The sequence below is a fragment of the Bidens hawaiensis genome, unplaced genomic scaffold, assembly GCF_021521415.1.
Source record: "Bidens hawaiensis isolate Kalapana, Puna unplaced genomic scaffold, B.hawaiensis_p1.1 tig00010730_1, whole genome shotgun sequence".
Lineage (NCBI taxonomy): Eukaryota > Viridiplantae > Streptophyta > Magnoliopsida > Asterales > Asteraceae > Bidens > Bidens hawaiensis.
The window spans coordinates 54,801-80,749 of NW_027491820.1; the positions used below are offsets into that span (position 1 = coordinate 54,801).

Below are 25,949 nucleotides of genomic sequence, written 5' to 3' on the forward strand. Positions count from 1 at the left end.
TTGAAAAGCGGATTCTTGCGCGTCACCCCAGTTGTACTTAGTGCCCTTGTGAGTCAAAGCGGTGAGGGGTTGAGCAATCTTTGAAAATCCCTCGATGAAACGCCGATAGTAGCCGGCCAGTCCTAGGAATTGTCGCACCTCAGTCGGAGTCTTAGGTGCTTCCCAGTTTTTGATGGCCTCTACCTTACCGGAATCGACATGGATACCATTCTCGTTGATCACATGTCCTAAAAAGTGAACCTCGCGAAGCCAAAATTCACATTTCGAGAGTTTAGCATACAGTTGTTCCTTCTTCAGTAGTTCCAGAATTATCCTTAAGTGCTCTTCGTGGTCAGTCTCGTTCTTGGAATAGACGAGAATATCATCGATGAAAACAATCACGAACTTGTCGAGGTACGCCTTGCATACTCGATTCATGAGATCCATAAATACGGCTGGTGCGTTGGTTAGGCCAAAAGGCATAACCGAAAACTCGTAGTGACCATACCGTGTTCTGAAAGCCGTTTTTGAAATATCTTCTTCGCGCACTCTCAGCTGGTGATAACCGGATCGTAGATCGATCTTCGAGTAGTAACTCGATCCCTGAAGCTGGTCAAACAAATCATCAATTCGGGGTAAAGGATAACGGTTCTTGACCGTCATCTTGTTCAACTCCCGGTAGTCGATGCACATTCGGAAAGTCCCGTCTTTCTTTCGGACAAACAAGACAGGGGCTCCCCATGGCGATGAGCTAGGTCGGATAAAACCTTTATCCAACAAATCTTGCAACTGGGTGGACAACTCCTGAAGTTCCGCCGGTGCGAGCCGATACGGGGCTCGTGCTATGGGTGCTGCACCGGGTGTCAACTCGATCTGAAATTCGACTTGACGAATAGGAGGGAGTCCAGGTAAATCCTCCGGGAAAACTTCCGGGAAGTCTCGCACAACCGGTATGTCTTCAATTCGTTTCTCCTCCGCGGGTTTCTCAACAATCTGCGCCAAAATTGCCGGATGACCCTTTCGTAAATACTTCTGTGCCTTCATAAGGGTAATGACGCTGGTGGTCATGCCGCTTCTCTCGCCTCGGACCGAAATGATCTCGCCGGAAGGGGTGGTAATATGGACTATCTTATCATGGCATATAATCTCCGCTCGGTTCTCGGATAACCAGTCCATGCCGACAACGACATCGAAACTACTAAGCGTAAAAGGAATAAGGTCAATGTCAAAGACATGACCTGACAGTTTCAACTTACATCCCGCAAGTATATGAGTTGTTACTACAGTTTTACCGTTAGCTAATTCAACAGGAAACTTAGCGTCTAACGGGGTTGGAGTAAGGTCTAAAAGTTGGCTAAAGGCTTTCGACACAAAACTCCTATCAGCTCCAGTGTCAAACAAAACAGAAGCAAAACAATCGTTTACAGGGAACTTACCAGACACCACATGCGGATCATTGCGGGCTTGACCCGATCCAATCACAAACGCTCTTCCTTTGCCATTTCCTCCACCATTACTGCCACTTCCATTACCCCCATTGTTGTCATTCTGTTTCAGCTTGGGGCAATCCTTCCGGAAATGACCTTCCTGCCCACATTCAAAACATCCCTTAGTTGTCATCGGTGGCTTAGGAGCACCCTTTGCCGCAAGGTCTCCTCTACACTCTTTCGCTGGGTGACCTATCTTTCCGCATCTTTGACACTTGACACGGTCACACTGGCCAACATGATGATAGTTGCACCTGTTGCACTTTGGATATTTCCCAGCATATCCGCTCGAAACCTGCCCGCTACCGTTGTTGTTGTTGTTGTTGTGATTCTGAGTGTTAAAGCTCCGAGTGAACTCGGGCTTACGGTAGTGTTGTTGCGGTGGGAGGTTCGAGGATGAAGATCTGGTGTTGTCAAACTTTCTCTTCCCGCTGTTCGGGTTGCTGTTGCTGTTACTGTTGTTGACGTGGTCATTACTCGGGTTGTCACGGGCTTTAGTGGTCGAACCCCTAGGTGGTAACGCACCTTGGGTCACAGCCTGATCCGTCAGTTTGTGAGCTAAACGGATCGCTTGTTGGATCGTGGCTGGTCTGGAAGACGTCACCATGCCCTGAATTTGCGGTGCTAAACCATCAATGTACATTTCTATCCTCTTGCTCGGCGGATCCACCATCCGCGGACACATCACAGCCAACTCGTGCGAACGAGTAGTGTAGGCTTCGATTTCCGAGCCCACAATCTTCAACGACCAAAATTCCGACTCTAACTTCGAAATTTCTTCCCTCGGACAGTACTCCTCTCGCATCATGCTCTTGAACTCCTCCCAGTTCATCGCGTTAGCCAGTTCCAACCCAAGGATCTGGACGTTTGAATTCCACCAAGTGAGGGCGGAATCCTCAAGTGTCCCAGCAGCGAATTTGACCCTACTGGCAGGGGGACAATTACACATCTCAAAGGCCGACTCGGCCTTCTCAGCCCAACGCAGGAAGCCTATAGCTCCCTCAGTCGGTTCTTCTTCAGGTTCTTCTTCGGGTTCCTCCTCGGGATCTTCCTCGGGATCTTCCTCAGGCTCCTCTTCGGGATCTTCTTCAGGTTCTACTTCAGGCTCTGCCCCAGGCTCGGCCTCAGGCTCTGCCTCAGGTTCGGCTGCGTTCTGAGCAAGTTGCATTTGTAAGACATCGCAACGCTCTAACGCTATCTCAGTTCGGGTCCTTGCTTCTTGGAGTTGCTCTTGCAAGTCTATCATCTCAGCTTGCATCTTCATCATAACCTTCATTTGTTGCTCACTAGTCTCTTGCATATCTTTCATTGCCGCTGCCATGCGGGCAATCTCCTCCTTAGTCTCGGTTCCGTCTTTAAACAGTCTGGAAACGTTCTCTCTCGTGTAGCGCATGTAACCCACATCACGCTCCAAACAAGAAACGACAGCTGCGAGAACTCGCTCTACAGGTTCGGTTATGGGTGGTAGAGTGTTAGGGTAAGCAGGGTGGTTCGGGTGAGGCAATGGGGGAACTTGTTCACGGTAGACCATACGTCTGATCATGCTGGGGTACCATTCCCAGCTAACGTTGTTGTCATACAAGCCTCCGGATAGGCGGTACCTCTTTGGTGCAGGAGCTTCGAGTTCCGGGACTACACGGGGTGGCGAGGCAGTAGGTAACTGCGGTTCCTTCCCGTGAGCATGCGTCATCGAATCGGATGATGATGAGGGTGGCGTCGACATTCCTACAGGTAAGCCGGGTATATGCGCGCGTATGAGTGAAGGAGATAAGGAAATAAGATTTCAAGACTACACAAACCTATGCAGTGCGTATCATTATAACTAATGGGTCGTCGCGGTTATAGTCTAGTATGCATGCAGTTTCTAGTTCGCTATAACCAATGGCTCTGATACCAATCTGTCACACCCTCAAAATCCACTAACGGAGTTTTACCGTCAGAGGGTGTGAACTGGCAGGATCGGAATCATTAGTTATAACCAAACCAAAGAAAAACGTTTAAATGAAAGTAAGTGCGGAAGCGTAAAACCTTAATTCAAAAGTTGCGTCACGCAGGACGACTTAAAACCAAATGTAACTGTTAAAATTAAGTTTGCAGAATAAAAGTGTTTTCATTAATGCATGCTCCTAAACCGCGCGCCCGCCTCGGCTACCTGAGAATAACATACTAAAAGTGTCAACACAAGGTTGGTGAGTTCACAAGTAAAATAAGATAAATCGTTTAGCGTTTTGCGTAACCTCGTTACGACGTTTAAATGTTGCGTAACCCCGTTACGACGTTTGAGTGTGTAACCACGTTACAGCGTTTGAGTGTGTAACCACGTTACAGCGTTTAAGTGTGTAACCACGTTACAGCGTTTAAGTGTTTTGCATTACCAGATAGTGTTATGTCAAATTATATATCGATAGGTAGCTAATCTATACAACAAGTATCGCTAAGTGGTTCGCGACCGAAGCTGACTGTTTATCAAGTGCCCGTCACCAGGTCCTCCAGACCATGGTAAGTGTTAGCCAAAATTTACACCCACTCAACCTCCAGTTGAGCTTAGCGTCGGGTGGGGTTTGTCAAACCCAGTAGTACTACCCAAAAGTGACTCGCTATTCCAAATATTAACCGGTCCGATGTGTGGGACTTCAAATGTTACGTATGCCGCTTAGCCTTTACAAGTGATATATAATTTATAACAAAATCTTTCATATGCGTTTATCTCAGAAAATATGTTTATCGGAGTATGTTATCTCCCCCAAGTGAAAAACGTTTGAAAACAGTTTAAGAGTGGGGTAAGTGAACTCACTGTTTGCGAAGAATATCCGATCTAGATCACCGAGTGATGCGCGTCGTAGAAAACTCTCTAGCGTTCTAAAATAACAAAGAGATTTTCTAAGTATCGGAATGTTTAACGAGTCTCTAGACTCGGCACATAATACCTATGCACGTAACATGTTTCGTGTTTCGTTTGTGAATCGTGTGTGACTTAAACAAGTAAAATTGTGATACGATACATGAGTGAGCAATTACTTTCGTGTCACGTATTAATAACATACTTATTAGCAATTATTCCCGTAGGGGCATTTTGGTCAACAAACAAAGACTAACTAACCATTATTCCCCATAAGGGCAATTTGGTCAATTCATGGCAATCAACTAGCAACTATTCCCCGCAAGGGTATTTTGGTCAAAATACAACAATTATATAAAAACTATCATATTTCATGCATTCCTATACAACTCAGCAGCTAGTTTCGTTATGACAGAATTTCTACTTGAAAGATTGCACTAGTTTACCGATTATAACGTCTCAATTAATTTACCAAAAATTATCACAAGAGCATACATATCTTAGGTTTCCAGAACATCTTTTATCTTATTTTTATTCCATATAGATTGTTCATAATGATCAAAACATTACAGCTAACTTATATCAGTCAGATTCATGCACATCAGAATGTTATTTGCAATTCCCGTTAAACGAAAAATCCAATAAATGCAAGACCACTTGGGTTTGGTTCCTAACTCAGTGAGTCAACCTCCAGAAGTGGAACCAACCCAATTGGTCTCGTAGTTCATGAGATATAACATTTACAACATAACTTAACAGCAGGTCTAACAGCTCAGCTTTGCATCACGTTTTTGTAAAATCATAAAAGTATACTTACACTTATCCAAAAATTACGAATTTATACTTCATAGAAACTAGACTCAACCTAGTTTACTGCAGTACCCACAATCTCAATCAATTTTCACGTTTACACTTCGTTACAGTCAGTTAAACATCGTATATACGTTCTGTCCAGAATCTGTTCACATCAAAACTCATCATAATAACAATCTATGAACTATCATGCATCCATATAACCCTCTAGACACTATAACTACTATCCATGCATATCAATCACACCATACATACAAGATTAGGGTTTGTGTTTTAATTCAAATCAAGAACAACAATCAATCATGTATCAATATCAATCTAGTTATCAATCTATTATCCAACTAACAAGAATCATAACAATCACATACATACAAGATCGGCCGATTTAGGGTTTTCACACAACCCATCAAACATCAAAATTAAACAACAAAGAGGTAAGAGATGATCAAGTATACCTTCCTAGCACCTAGTTCTTGGATTAATCTCTTGATTTGATGTGTATATGTGTGTGATGGTGGACGGCAGCCGTGGGTCAAGAGAGGGAGAGAGAGCCGATCGGTGGTGTTGTAGGTTTAGAATAATAGGTTAGGGTTTGTTTATTAGTGATATATTTATAAACAAACAAGTTACACTCTAGTCCTTCTACTTTCAAGTGTTGTTTTTCTAGAACATTCTATCCTAACTTGCACATAATCATGACAATAATATAACACATAATCCTAACACATAGTTATCACATCATTAGTGTTTTAGTGTGCTTCGTTTATTCCTCAATCGTTTGCGTTTCGGTGCAAATCCCGAAAGACTACTACACATGTAGTAAGTGTTAAGCGTCATTTAAACCCTAGTTTAAATGTAATGAAGTATGCGTTATAGATTCAACGATCTTAAAGTTTGAATTAACGGAGTTGAGTTAACGAGGTTAACCTGAAATTGACGATTGTCACACTTGTGGTTTGTTATTTGGTTAAGTATTGAACTTTTTATGATCAAAATAAGAAATAAACTACGTTTGAAACATAAAGGGTATAAAACGAACATAAGAAACTTAAAACTTATAAATATTTGATTTTCATTAATAATAAAGATCCAAAATATTTCTAGGTCGGATTAAACGTAAATGAATACAAGTCGAAAAATCCGAGATGTTACAGGTACCGTCATTGGTCGCGATGGTGGGCAGTGGATGGAATCATTGGACGTTGTCGGATTGCTAAACGGTGATGGTGGACGGAATTGATGGGAGCAGCGGTGGACGAAGACCGGCTCGCCGTTGTTGTTGCTCGCTATTATGATTGGAGAACCCTAGATCGTTAATTGAAATCGACGTTCCACAGCCTCGCATATGTAATGTACGATAAAGGATTATTGCATTGGATTATATATATATTGAATAACTTTTATTCAGGGTGGATCATAAATTCTTGTATGATCTGTCCTCTTATGTTGTTCAAAAGATCTATTCTCTTATCCATAGTGGCATAGTTAATTGGTCTTGCTTGATTTCACAGTTTTTAACGAATTAGAGTTGCTTAAAACAAGCTAAGAAAAAACATTAATGCAAACATTTTTAAAATAAAAATCATCATTGTAGCATGCCAGCTTACTATTGAAAAATCATGTTTAGCGATTTTCCAACTTTTACAAAAAGAAAAAAAAGACTGCATACATACATAAAAAAACATGTGACAAGAAACATAGAAACATAGGTTGTTGGTTCTCTTCTTTGTCGATAAAAATATTTACATGCCTGCTTTCTACAACTTGGATCCAATCCAAGAGATTGCACCCGTCTTCCCCATTTCAGCACATCTCTAACTCGTTCCTTTCCAACTCACACCACCAACCCGCGTCAACTCGTGCCATCTATCCTTCTGGACACCTTCAAAGTCCAAAACTCTCCGATCCAACACAAACTCTTGTTGTTTAACTCGGTCCCCAGCAGTTCAAGTACATGACTTGTCGGATCGAATCATCCGACTGCTTCCTCCTCTCATCCTTACTTAAGACGCCATGGAGATCCGGTTGGTCAACGGCGGAGACCGTTAATGACTTGAGTTTGTGGGCTTGATCAGTGTGGCCGTTAATGATGGCGACACCGGCAGTCATCCACACTCGGTTCATGTAACTCATATTTTTCTTATGATTAAACACTTCTTCCGGTTTGATATGATTGTGTTTGGTGTCGCGGTTCGATGGGATGAGAATGTGGGTGTATTTATAGGAGGTAATAATGATAATAATAAACCGGAAGGGATAAGGCTGGTCTAGAAATAATATGAAGCGTAGAGACCTAGGCTTTTGGATGCATATGCTGAGAATTCGTTCTCCAATCTTTTCATCTCGTGAGTATATCGTCATGTATTGTTTAAATTTCATATTTTCTTATTTATCATATTCGTAAGCACGTGACGTGACGGATGCAGAAAATATGTCCCCCACGAGGGAGGAGAAAAGATGTTGCATCACCAAAAATACACGATAGGACAATTACAAGATATTAAAAATAAACCCTGACCTTCATGATCTCCACTACTAGTTGCGTCCTAAGGCAACTAACCGAACAATAACTAAACGTAATTAAAAGCATGCATGATTCTAAAAATAAACTACCGGAGCTGTGGAGAACGTTGGTATTAGATCAAGTTGTAAATACTAACTATATTTGTATCCCTATTTATCAATACATTCAAATTTTACACACGCTTTAGATGTTATTATGGAAAATTCCTTTAGTGACCTCAGAGATTGTAATCAAGGTTGTATGCATATGTGAAATACCGTAGGCGGTCTTAACAAACAAACTTACCAAATGATACTCTCTTTCATTATATTTCTAATTAAACTAAAGTCATCAATAACATAACTAATATACACTGATCCAAAATTATGTTTTTGTTGTTCCTGTTGTAGGCATATCAAGTACAGTAGAGGGAATTAACTTTTAAATTTTTATGCAAGTGCGTTTTAGACGTTAAAAAGAATATTATTAATTTACTATAATAATTGTTCGATCCGATCTTACAATTTAGTTTAAACTTCTGGTTTTGACTTTTGTCTTGGGTCGACGTATTATAATTAGACTTAGATCACTAGGATAGCAAGATCACTTAGATCTGATCGTGCAAATGATTAATTTAAAGTATTCTGGATTACAATTAGACTTTTACTTCTTTTATTTTTGTTTGAACCTGTGAATAATGTATGGAATTGTCGAAACTAACCTACGCATCTTATCCTCTTTAAAGTGGTTTGTCGTTTGGCATGCATTCTAGGTCTAACTCCACGACAAAAAGATATGTTGGAGCTAAAATGGCCAGAATATTATTGATGATTGATGAAGTTTTCATGATATAATGGATATGGAGTTGGAGTTGCCCCACAATTGTGGGGAGGGACACGTGTAGAGCGTATCGTCTCACACAAAGATGACTCATGACATGAATAGTCCTACTTCTGTTGCATCGGCCCCATTTGTTTCAACTTGCCTTATACTTGTAGGGTATACTCTTTTTTAAGAGTTTTTATTGTGTTGAATTTCTTTTAAATTTTGTATTACTTAATTAATTGTACATATGTTTGAGTGTTTAAATTTTGTTAAATTCACCTCCCACGTATGAACATAACTTTATACTGCGTTTATATCTTCCCATTTTCATCACCCTAATTATCCAAGTAATAAAGTAGCATAATATTTTTCTTTTTAACTTAAGGCTAAAAGGTATGGTTCATTTGAACCATATCCCCTCATTCGTCACGTCAGTTTTGTCCTGCTCATTCTTTCTCATCCTATAACCCTGGGTATGGGTCATTCTACTCATTCTCCAGCATTTCATTATCTATTATTATAAAAAATTAAAAAAATGATTGGCTAAAGACTCCAATGATCCATGTGACCATGATTAGTGGGCTCAGGCCACTATGAAATAAGAGAGAGAAAGGGGGTGGAGGGTGTTCAAATGAGGTCATTTCTCATTTGAGGTGTCATGTCAGTTCATTTGATGACCTTTACTGGTATATACCCACCAACCTAATTGACCAACTTGATATTGCTAACACTTGATTTCACATTTTTTTTTCAAATTTAAAGGATATTAGCAAGCGCACAAAAGTGAAACACGCCTATTTGTTCAATTAACAGTCCATTCGAAAATTAAGTCATACAATTCTACGCAAAAGATTGAGGTTAAAAGAAATTATGCTTTTCAATTCAGTTTCTTGATTCTTGAGTAGATTGGTGGTGTTTGATTGAGGCATCATAGGTTGTATTTTTAAATTTATTCGAGTTAATCTAGATAGTGTACGTGCTTTGAAATGGACTCAAGTTAGGTTGTTTGGATGGGGTTTTGAATATGTAGAATGCTTGTTATATGCAAATATTTACTTGATTGAACTTATTTATCTTAGGTTTGATTGTTTTAATTTGATGATGTCGTTTGGTTTTAATTTTGCATATTTACATGTATATAATCTATTCTCAAAAGTTCCACACTACAACAATGTAAAGTTTACATTTTTCAATATTTGAATACTTTTAAGAGAGACGAATATTATCGTCTAAATACTTTGTTCTGCTCCAGATTGCAAAGTAACACACGTGGATTTCTAAAATAGGGAAAAAGACAGGACTTTAGATCTAGAGTTCGGTCAAAAGGTTTACAGTTGACCATGGAGGTAAACGCAACTTTCCTTGGAATATTAATAAAACTGTCACGCGGGTTCGGTTAAATATAATTACAAAACTTGTGTTATAACAATAATTCAGATTTTCAAAATATAAATTTGATTGTTTGACCCTTAGGGAAAATCATAACTCAGGACCTCAGGTGTACACATTATGCACAAGTAATAAGTAAAATGGTTGAAAATGCCTATAATATTAATATGTATAATTGATTAAACTTATATAAATTATTATTTTTTATTCATTTATTTACTTATTTTTTATGTTTAGAAAGATGAAGTCTGATTGTTGGAGTAATTCTCCAACCGGGTGACTTTCTTAGGTCTCGAACATGAGTCAACTCGACATATTGGGCTCATAAGCGAGTTAGACAATCTTTGGCTACATTTTGAGAGGGACTGGTATTGTTGATTGTGATTATATTTGTAAGCACATAAGTGCAACAAGACATCTATGAGATTTTGATGAACGATTATTTTCAGGTGTTGAGTGTGGAATTGGATCTTTGGTTATGGGCGTATGGCATTTAAAAACCATCTCTTTAGCATCATCATAATCTGTCTATTTATCACTGTCTATTTATTATTGAACTAGTTAGGTTTCGTGTATGTTATTAGCGTGTCAAAATTCCTGATAACGAGTTTTCTAAGCTTGAGGATCGACACATGCTTGTTTATGGTGAAGACAAAGCATACTAGTAATTGTATTGGTATTCATATCTTTGTATATTTTGTATACACTGAATGTTGTTTAAATCTTTTATATGATTGTCCTGATCTTACTAAAATTCATGACGTTTGCCCCAACGCCTCACAAGTGTGAATACTAGTTATATTTTAATACAACTATACAAAAACTATTCTTGACCATAGTTATTAGAAACACCGATGCAAAATTGTAAACAGTTTTCAAGCGAAACAACTATCATGTTGTGACTGACCATAATTTTCCAATAAAAAAAGTTGCATTTTTAGTGTTTTTACGGTGAGCAAACAAACGCTATTGAACAAATAAGTATCATTGACGGTCAGTTCCATCAATGATTCGTCGTTGCAATTCATCATCGACAATTTTTCGTCGGTGAAAGTATGTCGGTTATACGAGCCTAGGTAATTCACTTAGGGACCCTAGTTATTCGTTATAGATGAAAAACTAGATTCGATTGATTTATATGAAAAGATATTTGAAAGTGAATAGTATCCTACTGGCTTCTCGTCACTTAAATTATGGTTTGAGCAACATGATAAGTGGTTATAATACAACAATAAATTAGTTGATATTCATAAGTCTTTCCATAATTGTGTTAATTTTACAACGTGACAAGTTTTTCCTTTTCAAAATACTTTGCATGTTATTTCATACATTTAAGCATTTAGTTCCCCAATTAATTCGACATTTTCCAAATTCACAACTTTTTTTTTCTCTTTTGAAGGGCCAAGTGCAACTAGTTTCTGAAGACTTCGAAAGGCTTACCACCCGTATACAAGCCATCTTACCGTGATTCGAGTTCCCCTTAGAGCGCGTTGTATTTTGATATTTTTGTTTATTAGCATCCTTATCTAGGGGGTGTTTGGGATTCCTTATTTTACCTCCTTATAACTTTTTATTAAGTTAATAAGTTACAAAAGTGTAACTTATGAAACTTTTCCTCTCACAATATAATCAATCCCAAACATCTTATTACTTTTCGAAAAGTTAATAAGTTATGAGTTTATGAAAATAAGCAATCCCAAACGCCCCCCTAGTTATTATAATAACAATAAAAATTGATGGTTCCAAGCATGATAATCATTGTTTCAACGTTGTGTACAAGGGGCCGTCCAGTTTCGGTAACAAAGATTTTATCCACTTAATTATCATTGGTTCGCTCGCCATTTTTGTCCATGTTTTCGCTATTTATAGGCTGTTATTTTGCAAAACTAAAATCAACCCATTTTCCACCATTGGTAAAGCTTTAGAAGAAGCTAAAGATTAAAAGAAATGGCCAGCATGAAAGCCTCCATTGTTTACAGCTTCATTCTCTTGCTTTCATTTGCTCTTCTCATCTCCATGGGAGAAAGTAAGATCACCTTTGGCAGTAGTAAGTTCCATGCCTTATATTTTAAACTTAAATATTGATGTTCATTGATTGTTGGAATATATAATACGTGTCAAACCAAACCGTCACTAGTCTGTCAGTGATAAAATTGTCTGAGATCCGTCAGTGAAATCACTGTCGGTAAATCGCCAGTGATGTGGTTTTCGATAAAGCACACCCCTAATTCGACGTCGTGGTTTTTGTTAGTAATCCGTCAGTGAAATATTTACACAGGTCATAATTCACCACTGACACACTCCACTTTGACCGAGATAGATATTTTGTCGTTAAAAGCACTTTGATTTTGGTGTATGTTTTATAATTATCTCATGATTTAATTAACAGGGGTTCCATCGAAACCAGCAACACTGGTGTGTAACCAGATCTACGGGATACAAGCTGGTGACACATGCTTCAGTATCATACAGGCCTTCCAACTCACGACTGCCGCCTTCAACGCGTACAATCCTAATTTGAACTGTGACAAGGTCTTTGTTGGGGAATGGTTGTGCATCAATGCCATTTGAATGTTGGCTTATCATTTCGATCGTTAAACTTTGTCATCGTTTCTTATTCACAAATAATGTTTGTTACGCTCGTAACGTTTAGCGTATTTCATGAAAGCATTGTCCTTTTGTATTGCCAATTCATTGGCGTCTCCTAGTTATTAAAAAAACATGCGGATTTGTTGAGTTATTAACTTTTCCTCATAATCTTCTTTATAGTACGAATTATTTAGCATGTTAGATTCTTATATTAGTGGATGATAATCACTAATGGCGAATGTGTGCATTCATACATTTTTTATGCATTGCAGTTTGTTTGATATATTTGTTTAGAAAAACTATGATGATATTTTGGTACTTTAGAGGTTATGCCGTATGCACTTATGCGTTGGTGCGTTGGTACATGAAATGGTTTCAACTATGATGGGCCTCCAAATACAATTCTTATATTGGTTTTTAATTATCCTAACTATTTTCTTTTGGTCCTGCCGGTCTCAACTAATTAATTGACTACTGATGGTTCAAACTTTTAAAGTATTTGGTCCTAACGGTCTGTGACTAACAGAATCTTAACGTCGTTAGTTTCAGGTCGCCGAAAAAACGGTTTTGGCCGGAAACTTCCGAAAACTCAACATTTTTGTCCCAAACATCTTGATAACTTCGTATGAAACCTTTAAGAACTTTTTTCTAGTAAAAGCCCCAATTATTGAGGTCGCCGGAAACCCTAGAGCCATCATCGGAATCGGTTGATGGTGCTCAAATAGTGGTAGTTGGTTAGCGGCGAGTCAATTGGCGGTGGGTGCGGTGTTCAGGTGTTGTTTTCCGACAACAAATTTGAATTTTCGAGCAAAAAACGTTTTCCCGGCGACCTGAAACTAACGGTGTTAGGATTTTGTTAGTCGCGGACTATTAGGAATAAATACTTTAAAAGTTATGACCAGTAGTGATCAAAAGACAATAGGTTGGATCATTGAAAACCAATTATACCAATATAAAAAGACAGTTAGCACTTTTAGGCTATAGCTGGGCTATGTAAAAACATTTTGAGAAAATTACTGTTTGTGTCCCTTTGATTTTAGGGCAGAGACATAATAAGTCTTCGAAAAATATTTTGAACTAGTTGAGTCCCCGTGGTTTCAGAAACGAACAATTTGAGTCCCTGTGGTTTCAGAAACAGACAATTTGAGTCCCTATAATTTTAGTAAAATGAAAGTTTTACTCTAAAAGTTAAGTAATAATGGCAGGGACTCAAATGATTCGTTTCTGAAATCACGAAGACTCAACCAGTTCAAAAAATATTTTGAGGACTCATTGTGCCTCCGCCTTAAAACCATAGATACTCAACCAGTAATTTTCTCAAACATTTTTCTTTTGGAAATACTAAATGGGTGATTTTATAACTTTATTTAAGAAATCAAATCAACAAGACATGAAGAAAACTTAAAAAGCAATCTGATACATAATTCCAAGAGCCTTCAAAACACAACATAACACAAAACACTGATAAATCCTTGATAACAAAAACTATAAAACTCAAGTCCAAAATTTTACAAAACATAAAAACATAACTAGGCTCCAATTTGCTGCGATTTGTTAAGAATAACACCCTCGTATTTCACTTGAAACCATTTCATCGCATCCTCCTTTGTCACCCGATGTTGGATCCCAACACGTGCCTTGCATCGACGACGCCTTCCAACACGATAACCGGGTCGTTCAAGAACCACAAAGAAATCCATACCATAAATACCCGTAGAAGGATCATACCTACCAACATTACATTTAAAAAAATCTGTTATATAACATTCACTGATGTGTTAACAGATTCAATAATAATTTTAAATTTTCATTTGAATTGACTTACTTGATACCGAGATCAATGTGTTCTTGAATACCGAAGCCGAAGCAGCCAGTGTCACTAAAATTGCGCCTCAACAACTCGTATTCTTTCACCTTCAAACCGCTCTCTAGGAGCTGCATGGCCTTGTCTCCTCTAACAGTAACATAGCATGCGATTTTCTCGTTACGCCTGATACCAAAAGACCTCACGGTGTACCTTGCTGTTTAATCAAAATTTATAAAAAGGTAAACACTTATTATGCATTATACAAAATACAAAAACTCTGGTTCAGTTCTCGATCATAATTTTGTAGTTTTATTTATACAAGCTTTATTTAATAATTATAGCTGCTACTATAATGTATAGGATAACTATAATTATTATAAATTTATATGTCAATACTTATATATAATATAAAAAAATTAATTAAATAATCAATAAATAATCAATAAATAATAAACGAGCCAAACTTGATAAACAACTCACAAGATTTATTATATTATATGTAGAATTAAAATTATAAATATATATGCAAATAGGTACAAATATATATGCATATATAAATAAAGTGATTAATTGATCAATAAATAAAAATGAGCCGAGCTCATTCACATTGATACTAGAGAAATCAAAACAACAAAGACCAACCAGCCCTGTATCAGCAGGTCTGTCAGTTTTAATTTCAGAAAAAAAAAACAGATTTGGTTTAGAAAACTTGATCATAAAAGATAACAATGTACATTTGCATAAGTTTCGTTTTACGTTTTATCATCGTATATAAATCCAACTATTTTATCATAAATTTAAACCCCATAGAGGATAACTTAGGTTTAGGATCTTAAACTACAACTATTATTATCTTTAAATGCATATATCTGCTAATTCAAATCAACGAACGTTTCTTATATTGTAAAAATCGGTTAAATCGTCAAAATACAAGGGAAGTGGTTGGTGCAGTTAGCCTGCGCTTTATATGCGTGAGGCCAACAGTATACAGTTTAAAAATCTGAATTTATCAATTTGGTGATAGACGTGATCTCGATTCATGTTGTATAAAGTTAGGAGTTATTAATCATTTCTTAAATATTAAACATAAAAACATATTTACGGTTTAAAACAGCCAACTTTAAACCGCATGTCTCAAAATCCAAACCAATAAAATAAGTTTTTCAAACATTATGCTATCCCATATAAACCTCTGACCAACCTCACCAGCCAATATGCTTCGGTTTTTGACAATTTAACCAGTTCAAAAACAATAATAACCAGCACGTCTTTTGAATGTAGTTGCAGCTCAACATTCAACCCATATTATTATACTAAAAATGATAGCTTTCCCCATAAAATACTAGCTTAATATGTAACAGTAAAACTTAAACCAAACTTAAGAAAAAGTAACATTATTATCCAGTTTAAATATAATAACTTAACCAAACTAACAAAGCATCCATAATAATAATAATAATAATAATAATAAAATACTGTGTGTAAACATAAATCTTACCCTTTGAGAAAACAGGAGATTGGCCACTCAACTGCTCCAAAACCTAAACATTATTCATTCAACAAACACAAACCATCAAATTCGCATCTTACATACCACAAGAGCTAAATTCATTTGAACTAAATTAGAAAACACAAACTTTAGCAGCACGAGTGAGACGATCGCCACTTTCTCCGACTGAGATGTTGAGAACAAGCTTCTGAACCTTGATTTCCCTCATTGGATTCGCCTGTTTCCTCTCTGAAGCCTGCATTTGACCACCAAACAATAATATAATAATCAACCAAACGAATCGAACTCTATACAATCTTTGAATAAGTAAATTGAAGCTGAAGATACCATCGTTCTATGAGCAGATTGTGGAAACGGTGGAAGTGAGATTGAAATGGTGTGTAGAGATTTATTGTTGGTATTTGCTAGGGTTTTGTTTTGAGAAAACAGAGGCCCAGGTAGTGGCCCGTTAAAATAGCCCAGGCCCAAATAATGAAAGAATGTTGTTCCCACAAGTCTTTTATACATTTTTGATGCAAAAATAAAGTTCAGGCATCGCTTGCTGTTTTATGGGTTGTCGGGCTTGACTAGGCTTGTTTTGACTTATTAGAGCTCGTGCTCAAGCTCTGATCATAAATTTTTTTTTCAAGCTCGTTTATTGTTTATCAATTTAAGTAATATATTTTAAGGAAAAACGTTAAACAAGCCTAAGCTCGGTTCGAGCTCGTGTAATATCTTAAGCACGCCAAATCTCGGCTCAAGCTTTATTGTGTAGTGCGAAATTAATACATAAAAGTCAAAAGTAAGTAAAACTTAAAGTTATACATAAAAATCGTTAAGGCTCCTCCTTCACATATAAGGCTCAAGCTCGCTAACTAAACGAGCTTTATTTGAGACTCGGCTCGAACTCAAGCTCGAAAAAGCTCGTCTCGTTTCGAGATTTTTATCGCTCTGATCTCGAGTAACTCACGAGCAGCTCGGATTGTTTGCAGCCCTAGTTGTTCTAGTTTAAATTTTGATCGAATAATCGAAAAAACCCTATTTCTTGCTTTATCAATTATTATAAATGGATATTCACGACAATGGATCAACAACCAAACCACCGATCATTGTTTGCAATGAGTTTACTATGTATGCACATAATACTTTTTATCCATTGTTGGGTGTTGGAGATATGTTATGTATGGTCATCATGTTTGCATATCAATTTTGCTCAAAGGAGGTGTCCCTGTTATAAAATAGATCATTAAATACTCCAAGGATTATTTCAAATGACTTGAACTAGATGTTAAAGCCTTCAGGATGCTGACTATGGCGGTTAGGAGTGAGATTTATCAAAGATTGCTTCGTTGTAAGAATGCTAAACAACTTTGGGTGTGTCTAATTGAACGATTTGAAGGTACTCCGGATGTGATTGCCAACAAACATGAGGTATTGGCTCAACAATATGAAATGTCTTGTCATATCAAATATGAGAAGATACGATCACGCTGTAGTATGAGCAATTCTTTGATCTTATCAATGAATTGCAAATGTTTGGTCAAATCATAGTATAAGTTTACTACTAACACGTTAGGATACGCATGCAACTGTGATAAGAACTTTTGTTGAGTTCAATACCATGACACTCCAATAAGCACATGGATCTAATTCTGGTTCTCAAATGATTTTCACGTTAAGACCACTGCATGTTTTAATTGATGAGTTGCTTTGTTCCTCTCCTTCGATAAGTTTTCGATGTCACCTTTGGATTTACATTTTCATCAACTATCGACTTTTTTTTGGGATGTTTCATTATCCCGTTAGGGACACAAATGATGTTATTAACTTCTTTATATATTTTGCTCCCTTCACAATTTGTTTCATTGATTTCTTGACTCTCTACATGTTACATCTTTTGTCACCTTTAGCGTTATGGTTGGAGTTTGTTTACGCTTGTTGTAACACATCGAGCTAACACCTTGCTCTAAGAAGCTTGTCACATTAATGTGTCGCAACAAGATGTTAGCATGATACGTTATAACAAGCGTAAAAAAATGATGACGAGAACAGAGACAATGAAGCTTAATAACATTATTTGTCAATTGGGAAGAGAAAGGGAGGGGGGGGGGGGGTATTGAACTATCAACAAAATTGATAATGGGTGGAAGTATGGAATCAAAGGTGGTGGTGGTAGTGGATAAAATTATGATAGTGGTGAAATAAAACAACTCATCAAAATAAAGTTATCTTTTTAACCACTATTGTGCACCACAACAACCTTGGGTTCTTATTGAGTAGATCACCAAAGCCTCAACAACCCTGTTTCTTATTGCCCGATCGCACACCATGATCTCCCTTTCTCTTCGTATATCTAAACCTTCACTTTCATACGGTTCTTGTTGGGCGAAACAATGATGATGGATAGGTTGTCTCCCATGTGGTGAAAGATGGTTATAATTTAAAATCCAAATAACCTGTTTTCACTAAAGATGTGATAATTTTTTTTTCAGGAACTTTTTTTTTCTTTTTCCTTTTTTTTTAGAAAATTCCTCAATGTGTTCACTTGGAGTTTGGTATCATTTGCTACGATTGGATATGGGGAGTACAAACTGAACCTCCAACCAAAAACTGATCAAACCGAATAAAAAATAATTGAAAATTGGTTTTTTCTTCTGTACCCCTAGTTAACTGAAATTAACCGAATTGAACCAAACCAATAACATTTTCATACATTCTAGCTTTTATACATTCATTTCATGTTTAATACCACAATTTCATTTATATATGTATTTATACTCTTATTCATGCATTTTCATGTAAAAATTTTAGCCAAAGTTTGGCTTTAGTTATTAACCAAACCGAAAACCGACAAACTAACCGAATAAAATAAACCAACTAACCGAAAAAGATCGATTAATAAAATAGATTGGACGATGACTTCAGTTTTGATTTCGGTTAAGACTAACAACCAAACCGAACCGTACACACCTATCTTTGGGATTTCCCCATCTCTAGGCTTCTAGCAAATCTTCAAAATAAACACAACTTAGCTGTTTTAACATGCTAGTTGTATTGTCATAATTCACAACTTCCCACAAATCTCATCCCCACAAATAAGACATGATATGATAGTAGCAAACCAAACATTGTATTATAGTTTGGTTGTTGAATATTTTTCACACCACCTACCAACCTACCACTCAATCCACACCCACGAACTTCCGATCTAGATGTATGCATACATAAATGATAAACCCAATGAAGTAGACGGGTGGGGTCTTTATTCAACTTAATAATTTTCTTTCATTTATTTTTACAAAAATAATAATAATAATAATCATTTTAACTAGTTCCGACACTCGTTATCAAAAATAAAATAGCAATTAGTACCAAACAGTGACTAGAACTAGAAAGTTGAGTTCATTTCCTGACACTGACAAATACCATCTTCCCCCCTTTATCACATACATACATACATATGTTATAATTTGGTCCAATTGACCAGAGTGTTTCAATTTCTAGGGTTTATAATTATAATCCCCCAATTAATCAATCAATCATATAGTTGTTGTACCAAACCCTCGCTAATTATCTCTTCTGCTGATGAACAAGTTGGTTGCAGACGAAGATTTTACTAGCTTGATCGCTGCTCTCAAGTCTTCTCCGCCTATATGGCCAACCTTAGTAGCCGGTGTTTTTGTTTTTATCAGTGTAGCTCTTTCAGTTTACCTCTTGTTCGAGCACCTATCGGCTTACAAAAATCCAGAGGTATTAAAGCATGTTTCAAGCTTTCTAGGGTTAATTCGTCAATTAATTGATGTTTGATTGGTGAACAGGAGCAGAAGTTTTTGTTTGGAATTATACTCATGGCTCCTTGTTATGCGGTTGAATCGGTAACTCATTTCTAATTACTGAAATAATATGTTTATTTTAGGTATTTGTGTATTTAGAAATATGGTTTTTTGTAACTCATTTTAGTGAAATGTTATGGTATTGCATACTATTCATGATTAGATTCAAATTTGATTTTGATATAGTCAATACAAAGGATTTAGTAATGTGTAGACGTAAATACCGTCTTTTTATGGGAATTGAATGAAATTTGGTTACACGAGTTTATATGTAAGCATCTTATTTTATGCTATGTTGCAAAAGCCCTTCCGGTGCGCGCCTAGGCTTTCAGGCGACCTCGCGCAAGAAAAGGCGAAAAGCGCTTTGCTGCCATCCAGGCCCGTCGGCGAGATTCTGGCCAGATTACGGATAGATTCTGGCCAAATCCGAAAAGTTCCGGTAAATTTTTGCTAATTCTGGGCAAACTGGTTTGGAACATACAAAATTGGCTTGGAACCAGCTTAAACTACCCCAAGACGCATAAAATATGTCTAAAACCCCCAAAAGATGTATGTTTATGCTATGTGCCTTGCTTATCTTGGGCCTCGCTTTTGAAGCGCCTAGGCCCACCCTTTGCACCTTGAGTGAGCCTTGTGCTTTTGACAACTCTGATTGTATGTTAATTGTTAAGATACGAGTCTTATATGATATACACGCTTTAATTATAATTTATAACTTTGTTCTTGCAGTTTGTGTCACTTTTGAATCCATCAATTAGTGTTGATATCGGTATTCTAAGAGATTGTTATGAAGCTTTTGCAATGTATTGCTTTGGGAGATATCTTGTTGCATGCTTGGGTATGCTTTTTTCACTTCCTTAAACAAACATACTATGTTTGTTAAATTTAGCTAAACATTTCTTAAAAACATAATATGTTCTTCTTTCTTTTTTAAGGAGGTGAGAATAGGACTATTGAATTTCTTGAACGGGAAGGGCGTGTGGGACCCAAAACCGCCTTATTAGAGCCAAGTTCTGAACATGGAACCGTGAAACACATATTTCCAATGAATTTGTTCTTGAAACCGTGGCGATTAGGTCAGAGGGTTTACCTAATCATCAAAATCGGAATTGTACAGTATGTAAGTTTTCACATTAGAGATGTAATCGTTCTTTTTTATATTCACCAAGTTTTTTAGGCCTGTAAACGAACCAAGCGTTTAGTTAATCGTTTGGCGGAAAGTTCGTTTAATTAATAAATGAACGCGCCCGAACAAATTTTTATGTTCATTTAGCTAAACAAATGAACATGAACACATGTCTCATTCGTTAATTTATGTTTGTGAATGTTTGTTTATCTTCGTTCGTTTATGTCCATTTATGTTCGTTAAATTACATTTAATTAAGTTCATTTGTTTACATATCCATCTAAATTTCTTACAATTTAGTCTAGTGAAACAAAATTTTAGGTCAACATATATATGCTCATTTTTACTTTTAATGGTGTTTGCTCAGCTGTATCTTCGTTTATACTATTAACGAATGACCATAAACGAAAACACTCATTTCCTTGACGAACGGACACAAACAAGAAAACACCGTTCGTGTGATTCTTCGTGTTTCATCGTTTGTTCAGTTAAAGTAAAACAAACGAAAATGAACAAGTCGTGTTCGTGTTCATTTGGTCCGTTTACAAGCCTTATGTAGTTTTCACATTGTTGATTAAAAGATCCTTTTATAACAGATGATAATAAAGGCTGTTACAGCTGTTCTAGCAGTAATTCTTGAAGCATTTGATGTATATTGTGAAGGAGACTTCAAATGGGGCTGTGGGTAAGATTGTCTTTTTACTTCACCTCACATGAATTCGTTTACTAACATTCGTTTTGTTGAATGTCTAGGTATCCTTACATGGCTGTTGTTTTAAATTTCAGTCAATCCTGGGCTCTGTATTGTTTAGTTTTGTTTTATGAAATTACAGCTGATGAGCTGGCACATATTCACCCACTAGCGAAGTTTTTAACTTTCAAGTCGATTGTGTTTTTGACATGGTGGCAAGGTGTGGCTATTGCTTTTCTTTTTTCTTTAGGGTTGGTTAGAAGCCCAATAGCTCAAGCTTTACAGTTCAAAACAAGTATTCAGGATTTCATCATTTGCATTGAGGTAATTTTCTTCAGTTATATCTTGTTTCTTGTGTTTGTTTGTTTAACTTAAACCATACAAGCGATCAACATGAACAATTAAACGCTTGGATTTTCTTGTTTGTGTTCGTTCGTTAAGAAAAGGAGTGTGTTTATGCTCATTTGTTAATATTATAAACGAGCGGTTCACAAAAGTAAACGAACAAACGTAACTTAACATGATGAACAAACATAACTGAGCGAACACCAATTAAAAGTAAACGTGAGCATCAGTTTGTTGGGCTTAGAAAAATCATAAAACTAGACTAAATTATAATTGGTGATATGTTAATTTAATAAAACTAAAACTATATTGTAATTGGGGATATTTGATTTTATAAGCTGGAGTGCTGGACTAGTTTGTAGCGGGCCTAAAAAATAAATGAATATACAAACGAACAAACTTAAACAAATGTAAACTAGAAACCACAAACGAACGGGCTTAAACAAGCGTGAATGAGCACTCACAAACGTAACTGAACAAACAAGGCTTGTGTTCTGTGTTCATGTTTGTTCGTTTAACTAAATGAACAAAAATATATGTTCATGTTCGTTCCTTTATTGAATAAACGTTCAAACGCAAACCTCCTACAAATGGTTCACCGGTTCGTTTACAAGCCTAACTTTCAAAATAATGCGAGCATGATTAGGAAGCCATTCTTGAAAAATATAAACAGTAAAATTTAGTAATTGTTATATTCTCAGATGGTAGGAAGCAAAAATGTTATGTAGATCTATGTATTCACAAAATATAGACATATAATAACTAAAAACCAACAACAAATTATTTGGAGTAAAAATTTAGGGGTGTTAAAACAGCTCATGTTTGCATGGTTGCAGGTCCAACCCGACACAAACTGGAAATTTGACATGAATCCAAACACAACCCGAACCTAAAAATCGTGTTAGACATGTGAACTCGACACATTATTCACGGGTTGACCCGATCACGACCTGTTGGCTTACAAAGTTTTGTACTGATATTGTTTTCACATTTAATACTTTAAATTTACAATTTTACAACAAAAATACATATTCATAGAAAAAGAAATAGATTTTATGTGTAGAATCGTATGTCAATTTCCTTTTTTAGTTTTAAATTTTGGCATAAGATACCCAACCAATTTATTTTATTATATAAAACACATTAAAAAGATAAAATAAAATGTAAATGGTTAAACGGGTCAACCTGGAAACATGCTGGGTTGACCCGAACACGACCCGTATATCTAAACAGGTTCACGGTTTACCTGAACCTGACCGAACCTGTTTATACCAAACCCGAACCCGCGAATTTCGTTTTAGGTTCGTGTCATGACAGAAATTTAATTGCCCTAAGTGGAGTATAAGAAATTCTCCAAGCTATTTGTAAAAGCTTATATTATGTTCTCAATTTGTTTTGGTTTCAGTGAAAGTTAAAAGTAGTATATACTTATGGAAGCGTAGTACTAATAACATATAATTAAGTAATATCAGTAGGGGAATAAAATAACCTTATAGATTACTCGATTATTTGAATTGTTATATTATTATATGTTAACTGATGTTTTATTTGAATCCAGAACAGATGGGCATTGCTTCTGTGGTTCACTTATATGTGTTCCCCTCAAAACCGTATGAGTTAATGGGAGATCTTTTTAAAGGAAGCGTGGCGGTTCTTGGAGACTATGCATCTCCAGACTGCCCGGTAGATCCTGATGAGATACGGGATAGTGAGCGCCCTACAAAACTACGGCTCCCCCAACCTGATGATGATAATAATGTCAAGACTAAAACCGCCATTAGAGAGAGTGTTCGTGATGTTTTTGTTGGTGGTGGTGAATATGTAAGTTTTCTAATTTTTATCTACTAATTTCATATAAATTGTTATGTTATATGGGTATGCTGTCTGTGTTCTTTTAATGTTTCACTTAGTTAACAGTTTCTTTTTTAAATGCTGTTAAAGCTTACCACCAAGGCTCAACTTATTTATAAGTATGCAGTTATACACTAATATAGCCACGGGTATGACTGGTACAACACATTGTTGTTGCTAGTTGCCATTCATTAGTTGGCTTGTATAAATTATTCATTTTCGTTGGAACATTATTCATGGTTTCTCTTGTGCAACTTCTTGGCTTGTAGTCACGGTAGGCTTTGCTGTTAAGTGATATAAGTGTGTGCTAAAAGGTTGACTCTTGATGGGTGCCGTTGTATGTTGAGAGTACATAGGATTTAATGGATTGTGCCTTTGCTTTAATAAATCCTAAATGGATGTAGGTGTTAGAAGGTTTATAGTTCGATCTAGGTAGTCAAAGTTTTAATGCGCATCGCTTGTCATTTATGCAAGCAAAAGAAAAGTGCATGCTCGAGACAAAAATGGGCAATATGTATGCACATGTGTGTGCACTGTGCAATAGGAATAGGAAAAAATAGTTAGCAGTCTAACAGCATAAATAATAACAGATTAAGATGTGGTCTAATATCTAAAGCATCACCAACATAAAAAGCAACCATAATAACTTCCTGGAACCTGGATAACAGCAATCTTCTCACTGATCTGTTAATGAGGGTGAGAAGATTGCTTTTATTCAGGCTTCAGGTAGCTTGAAGTAGTGATATCATACCTTGATTTGTCAGCCTCCACTTGCATGTGGATCATTTGTGTTGGATCTGTGAAGGACTTGGGATGAAGTGGTTTGTTTTCTCTTATAGACAACAGCGAGCTTAAAACGCTCAATATGTGGAGATAAATGTTGCTGAATATATTGATTCTCACCTTACCGAAGTACCGGTAAAGATAGGAAGTACAAATTTGGCTCGAGCTCATTTTGCTCGGAACCTGTTTTGACCTGTCATTCGAACCTGCCCGACCCACCCAGCTTGGCAGGTTTACCTTTAAGATATAATACCTTTATGTTGCAGAAAAGATTGGAACTCATGTGAATCAACTGTAGTTAGGGGTGGGAAACAGTAAGAATATTATATGTCTTCTTGGACCCTGTGTATCATATCTCTCTTCTTCAGGCAATAATACTGCTCCGAAGATATTTTCTTTTCTAGAACATCCTGAGCTAAAATACCCATGTAGCATAGTTTTTTTTCAGTAAATTTAGAACCCGAAGTCTCTGTAGATGGTCTCAGATTGAAAAACCTTATACCCAAAAGACTATCAACCACATTTTTATTGACAACCAAATGACGAGATTGCTAATTAAAAAAGATTAACAAGCAGGCTGGGTTCAGGTCGACCTGGCTGGTTGGTCTGTTGATCCATTTAACACGTTTATTTTATAATTTTTTTAGAAATTGCATCCTGTGTCGTAACTTTTAACCTGATTGTGTAGTTTATGCCAAAGTTTAAAAAGATGAAAAGGATAAATGAGCATTAGATTTGATAGTTTAAACATAATTTTCTAGTACACATTTGTATTTTTGGTTGTAAGTTTATATTTTGAGCATTAATATCCATCTTAAACAGGCTGTCTTCGTGTGTGCCAGCGAATATGTGTTTCTTGTAACATATTATCACTCAACACTTAGAAACAAGGTGAAAACTGAAAATAAAATATGCTTTGTGTCTCTACCAACATTATCAGTATGTTTTTTTTTCTTTTTTTTTTTCAGTTTTTATATAACATAGACTTTTAATTTAAAATCATTTTGCACGTTTTTAGCTGATGCTCTCTTGGTCTTCGATACACAGATTGTTAATGATTTAAAGTTCACCGTGAACCAAGCCGTAGAACCCGTAGAGAAGGGGTTATCAAGGTTTAACCAAAAACTCCATAAAATATCGCAAAACATAAACAGGAGAACAAAAGACGACAGTTGCATTAACGAGACTTCACCAACAACAAGAGTAATACGAGGAATTGATGATCCTCTTTTGAACGGAAGTTATAGCGACAGTGGAACGACCAAGAAAAAGAGACATCGAAAAAAATCGGCTGGTGGAGGGTATACAAGTGCAGAAAGTGGTGGTGAAAGCAGCAGCAGTGATCATATGTTGTATCATGTTCGTGGTCGTAGGTGGGTCACAAAAGATTAGCTCTATAATTTTGTGCAATATATAATATGAATTCGGATATAGTAATTTGAATTATCAGTGTATTTTTATGTATGTATTGTTGTGGTTTTTGTTTTATTTCCAAAATATAGTTTTGTGATAATTTTGTTAGTCAAATTTACTAGAAACGGAAATATATCTTAGACCATCTCTGATGGGTGTATTTAGGAGATGCACTGAGATGATGAGA

At 36.5% G+C, this 25,949-nt stretch overlaps 2 protein-coding genes across 2 annotated transcripts; one reads left to right on the forward strand and one right to left on the reverse strand.

Moving 5' to 3' along the window:
• Nucleotides 1-13,839: 13,839 nt before the first annotated feature.
• Nucleotides 13,840-16,000, reverse strand: LOC143535929 (large ribosomal subunit protein uL5-like). Its single transcript, XM_077030042.1, has 4 exons — nt 15,869-16,000; nt 15,730-15,772; nt 14,250-14,445; nt 13,840-14,152 (listed from the first exon to the last, which is right to left on the reverse strand). Exons 1-4 carry the CDS (start codon nt 15,980-15,982, stop codon nt 13,954-13,956), a joined length of 552 nt encoding a protein of 183 aa, XP_076886157.1. The 5' UTR covers nt 15,983-16,000; the 3' UTR covers nt 13,840-13,953.
• Nucleotides 16,001-19,305: 3,305 nt separating this feature from the next.
• LOC143535931 (protein LAZ1-like) lies at nt 19,306-25,795 on the forward strand. The gene is made up of 8 exons (XM_077030043.1): nt 19,306-19,470; nt 19,539-19,595; nt 20,283-20,391; nt 20,489-20,673; nt 21,276-21,364; nt 21,433-21,694; nt 23,279-23,536; nt 25,397-25,795. The coding sequence occupies exons 1-8, from the start codon at nt 19,306-19,308 to the stop codon at nt 25,739-25,741; spliced, it is 1,470 nt and encodes a 489-aa protein (XP_076886158.1). The 3' UTR covers nt 25,742-25,795.
• The last annotated feature ends 154 nt before the right edge of the window (nt 25,796-25,949 follow it).

Excerpts from the sequence above, each read along its gene's own strand:
- LOC143535929 (XM_077030042.1), bottom strand. The coding sequence starts at position 15,982 with ATGCAGGCTTCAGAGAGGAAACAGGCGAATCCAATGAGGGAAATCAAG. Across the intron at positions 15,773-15,868 it reads GTCTCACTCGTGCTGCTAAA|GTTTTGGAGCAGTTGAGTGG; the intron begins GTTTGTGTTTTC and ends AATAATGTTTAG. Across the intron at positions 14,153-14,249 it reads CACATTGATCTCGGTATCAA|GTATGATCCTTCTACGGGTA; the intron begins GTAAGTCAATTC and ends TAATGTTGGTAG.
- LOC143535931 (XM_077030043.1), top strand. The coding sequence starts at position 19,306 with ATGAACAAGTTGGTTGCAGACGAAGATTTTACTAGCTTGATCGCTGCT. Across the intron at positions 20,392-20,488 it reads ATATCTTGTTGCATGCTTGG|GAGGTGAGAATAGGACTATT; the intron begins GTATGCTTTTTT and ends TTCTTTTTTAAG. Across the intron at positions 23,537-25,396 it reads TTGTTGGTGGTGGTGAATAT|ATTGTTAATGATTTAAAGTT; the intron begins GTAAGTTTTCTA and ends TTCGATACACAG.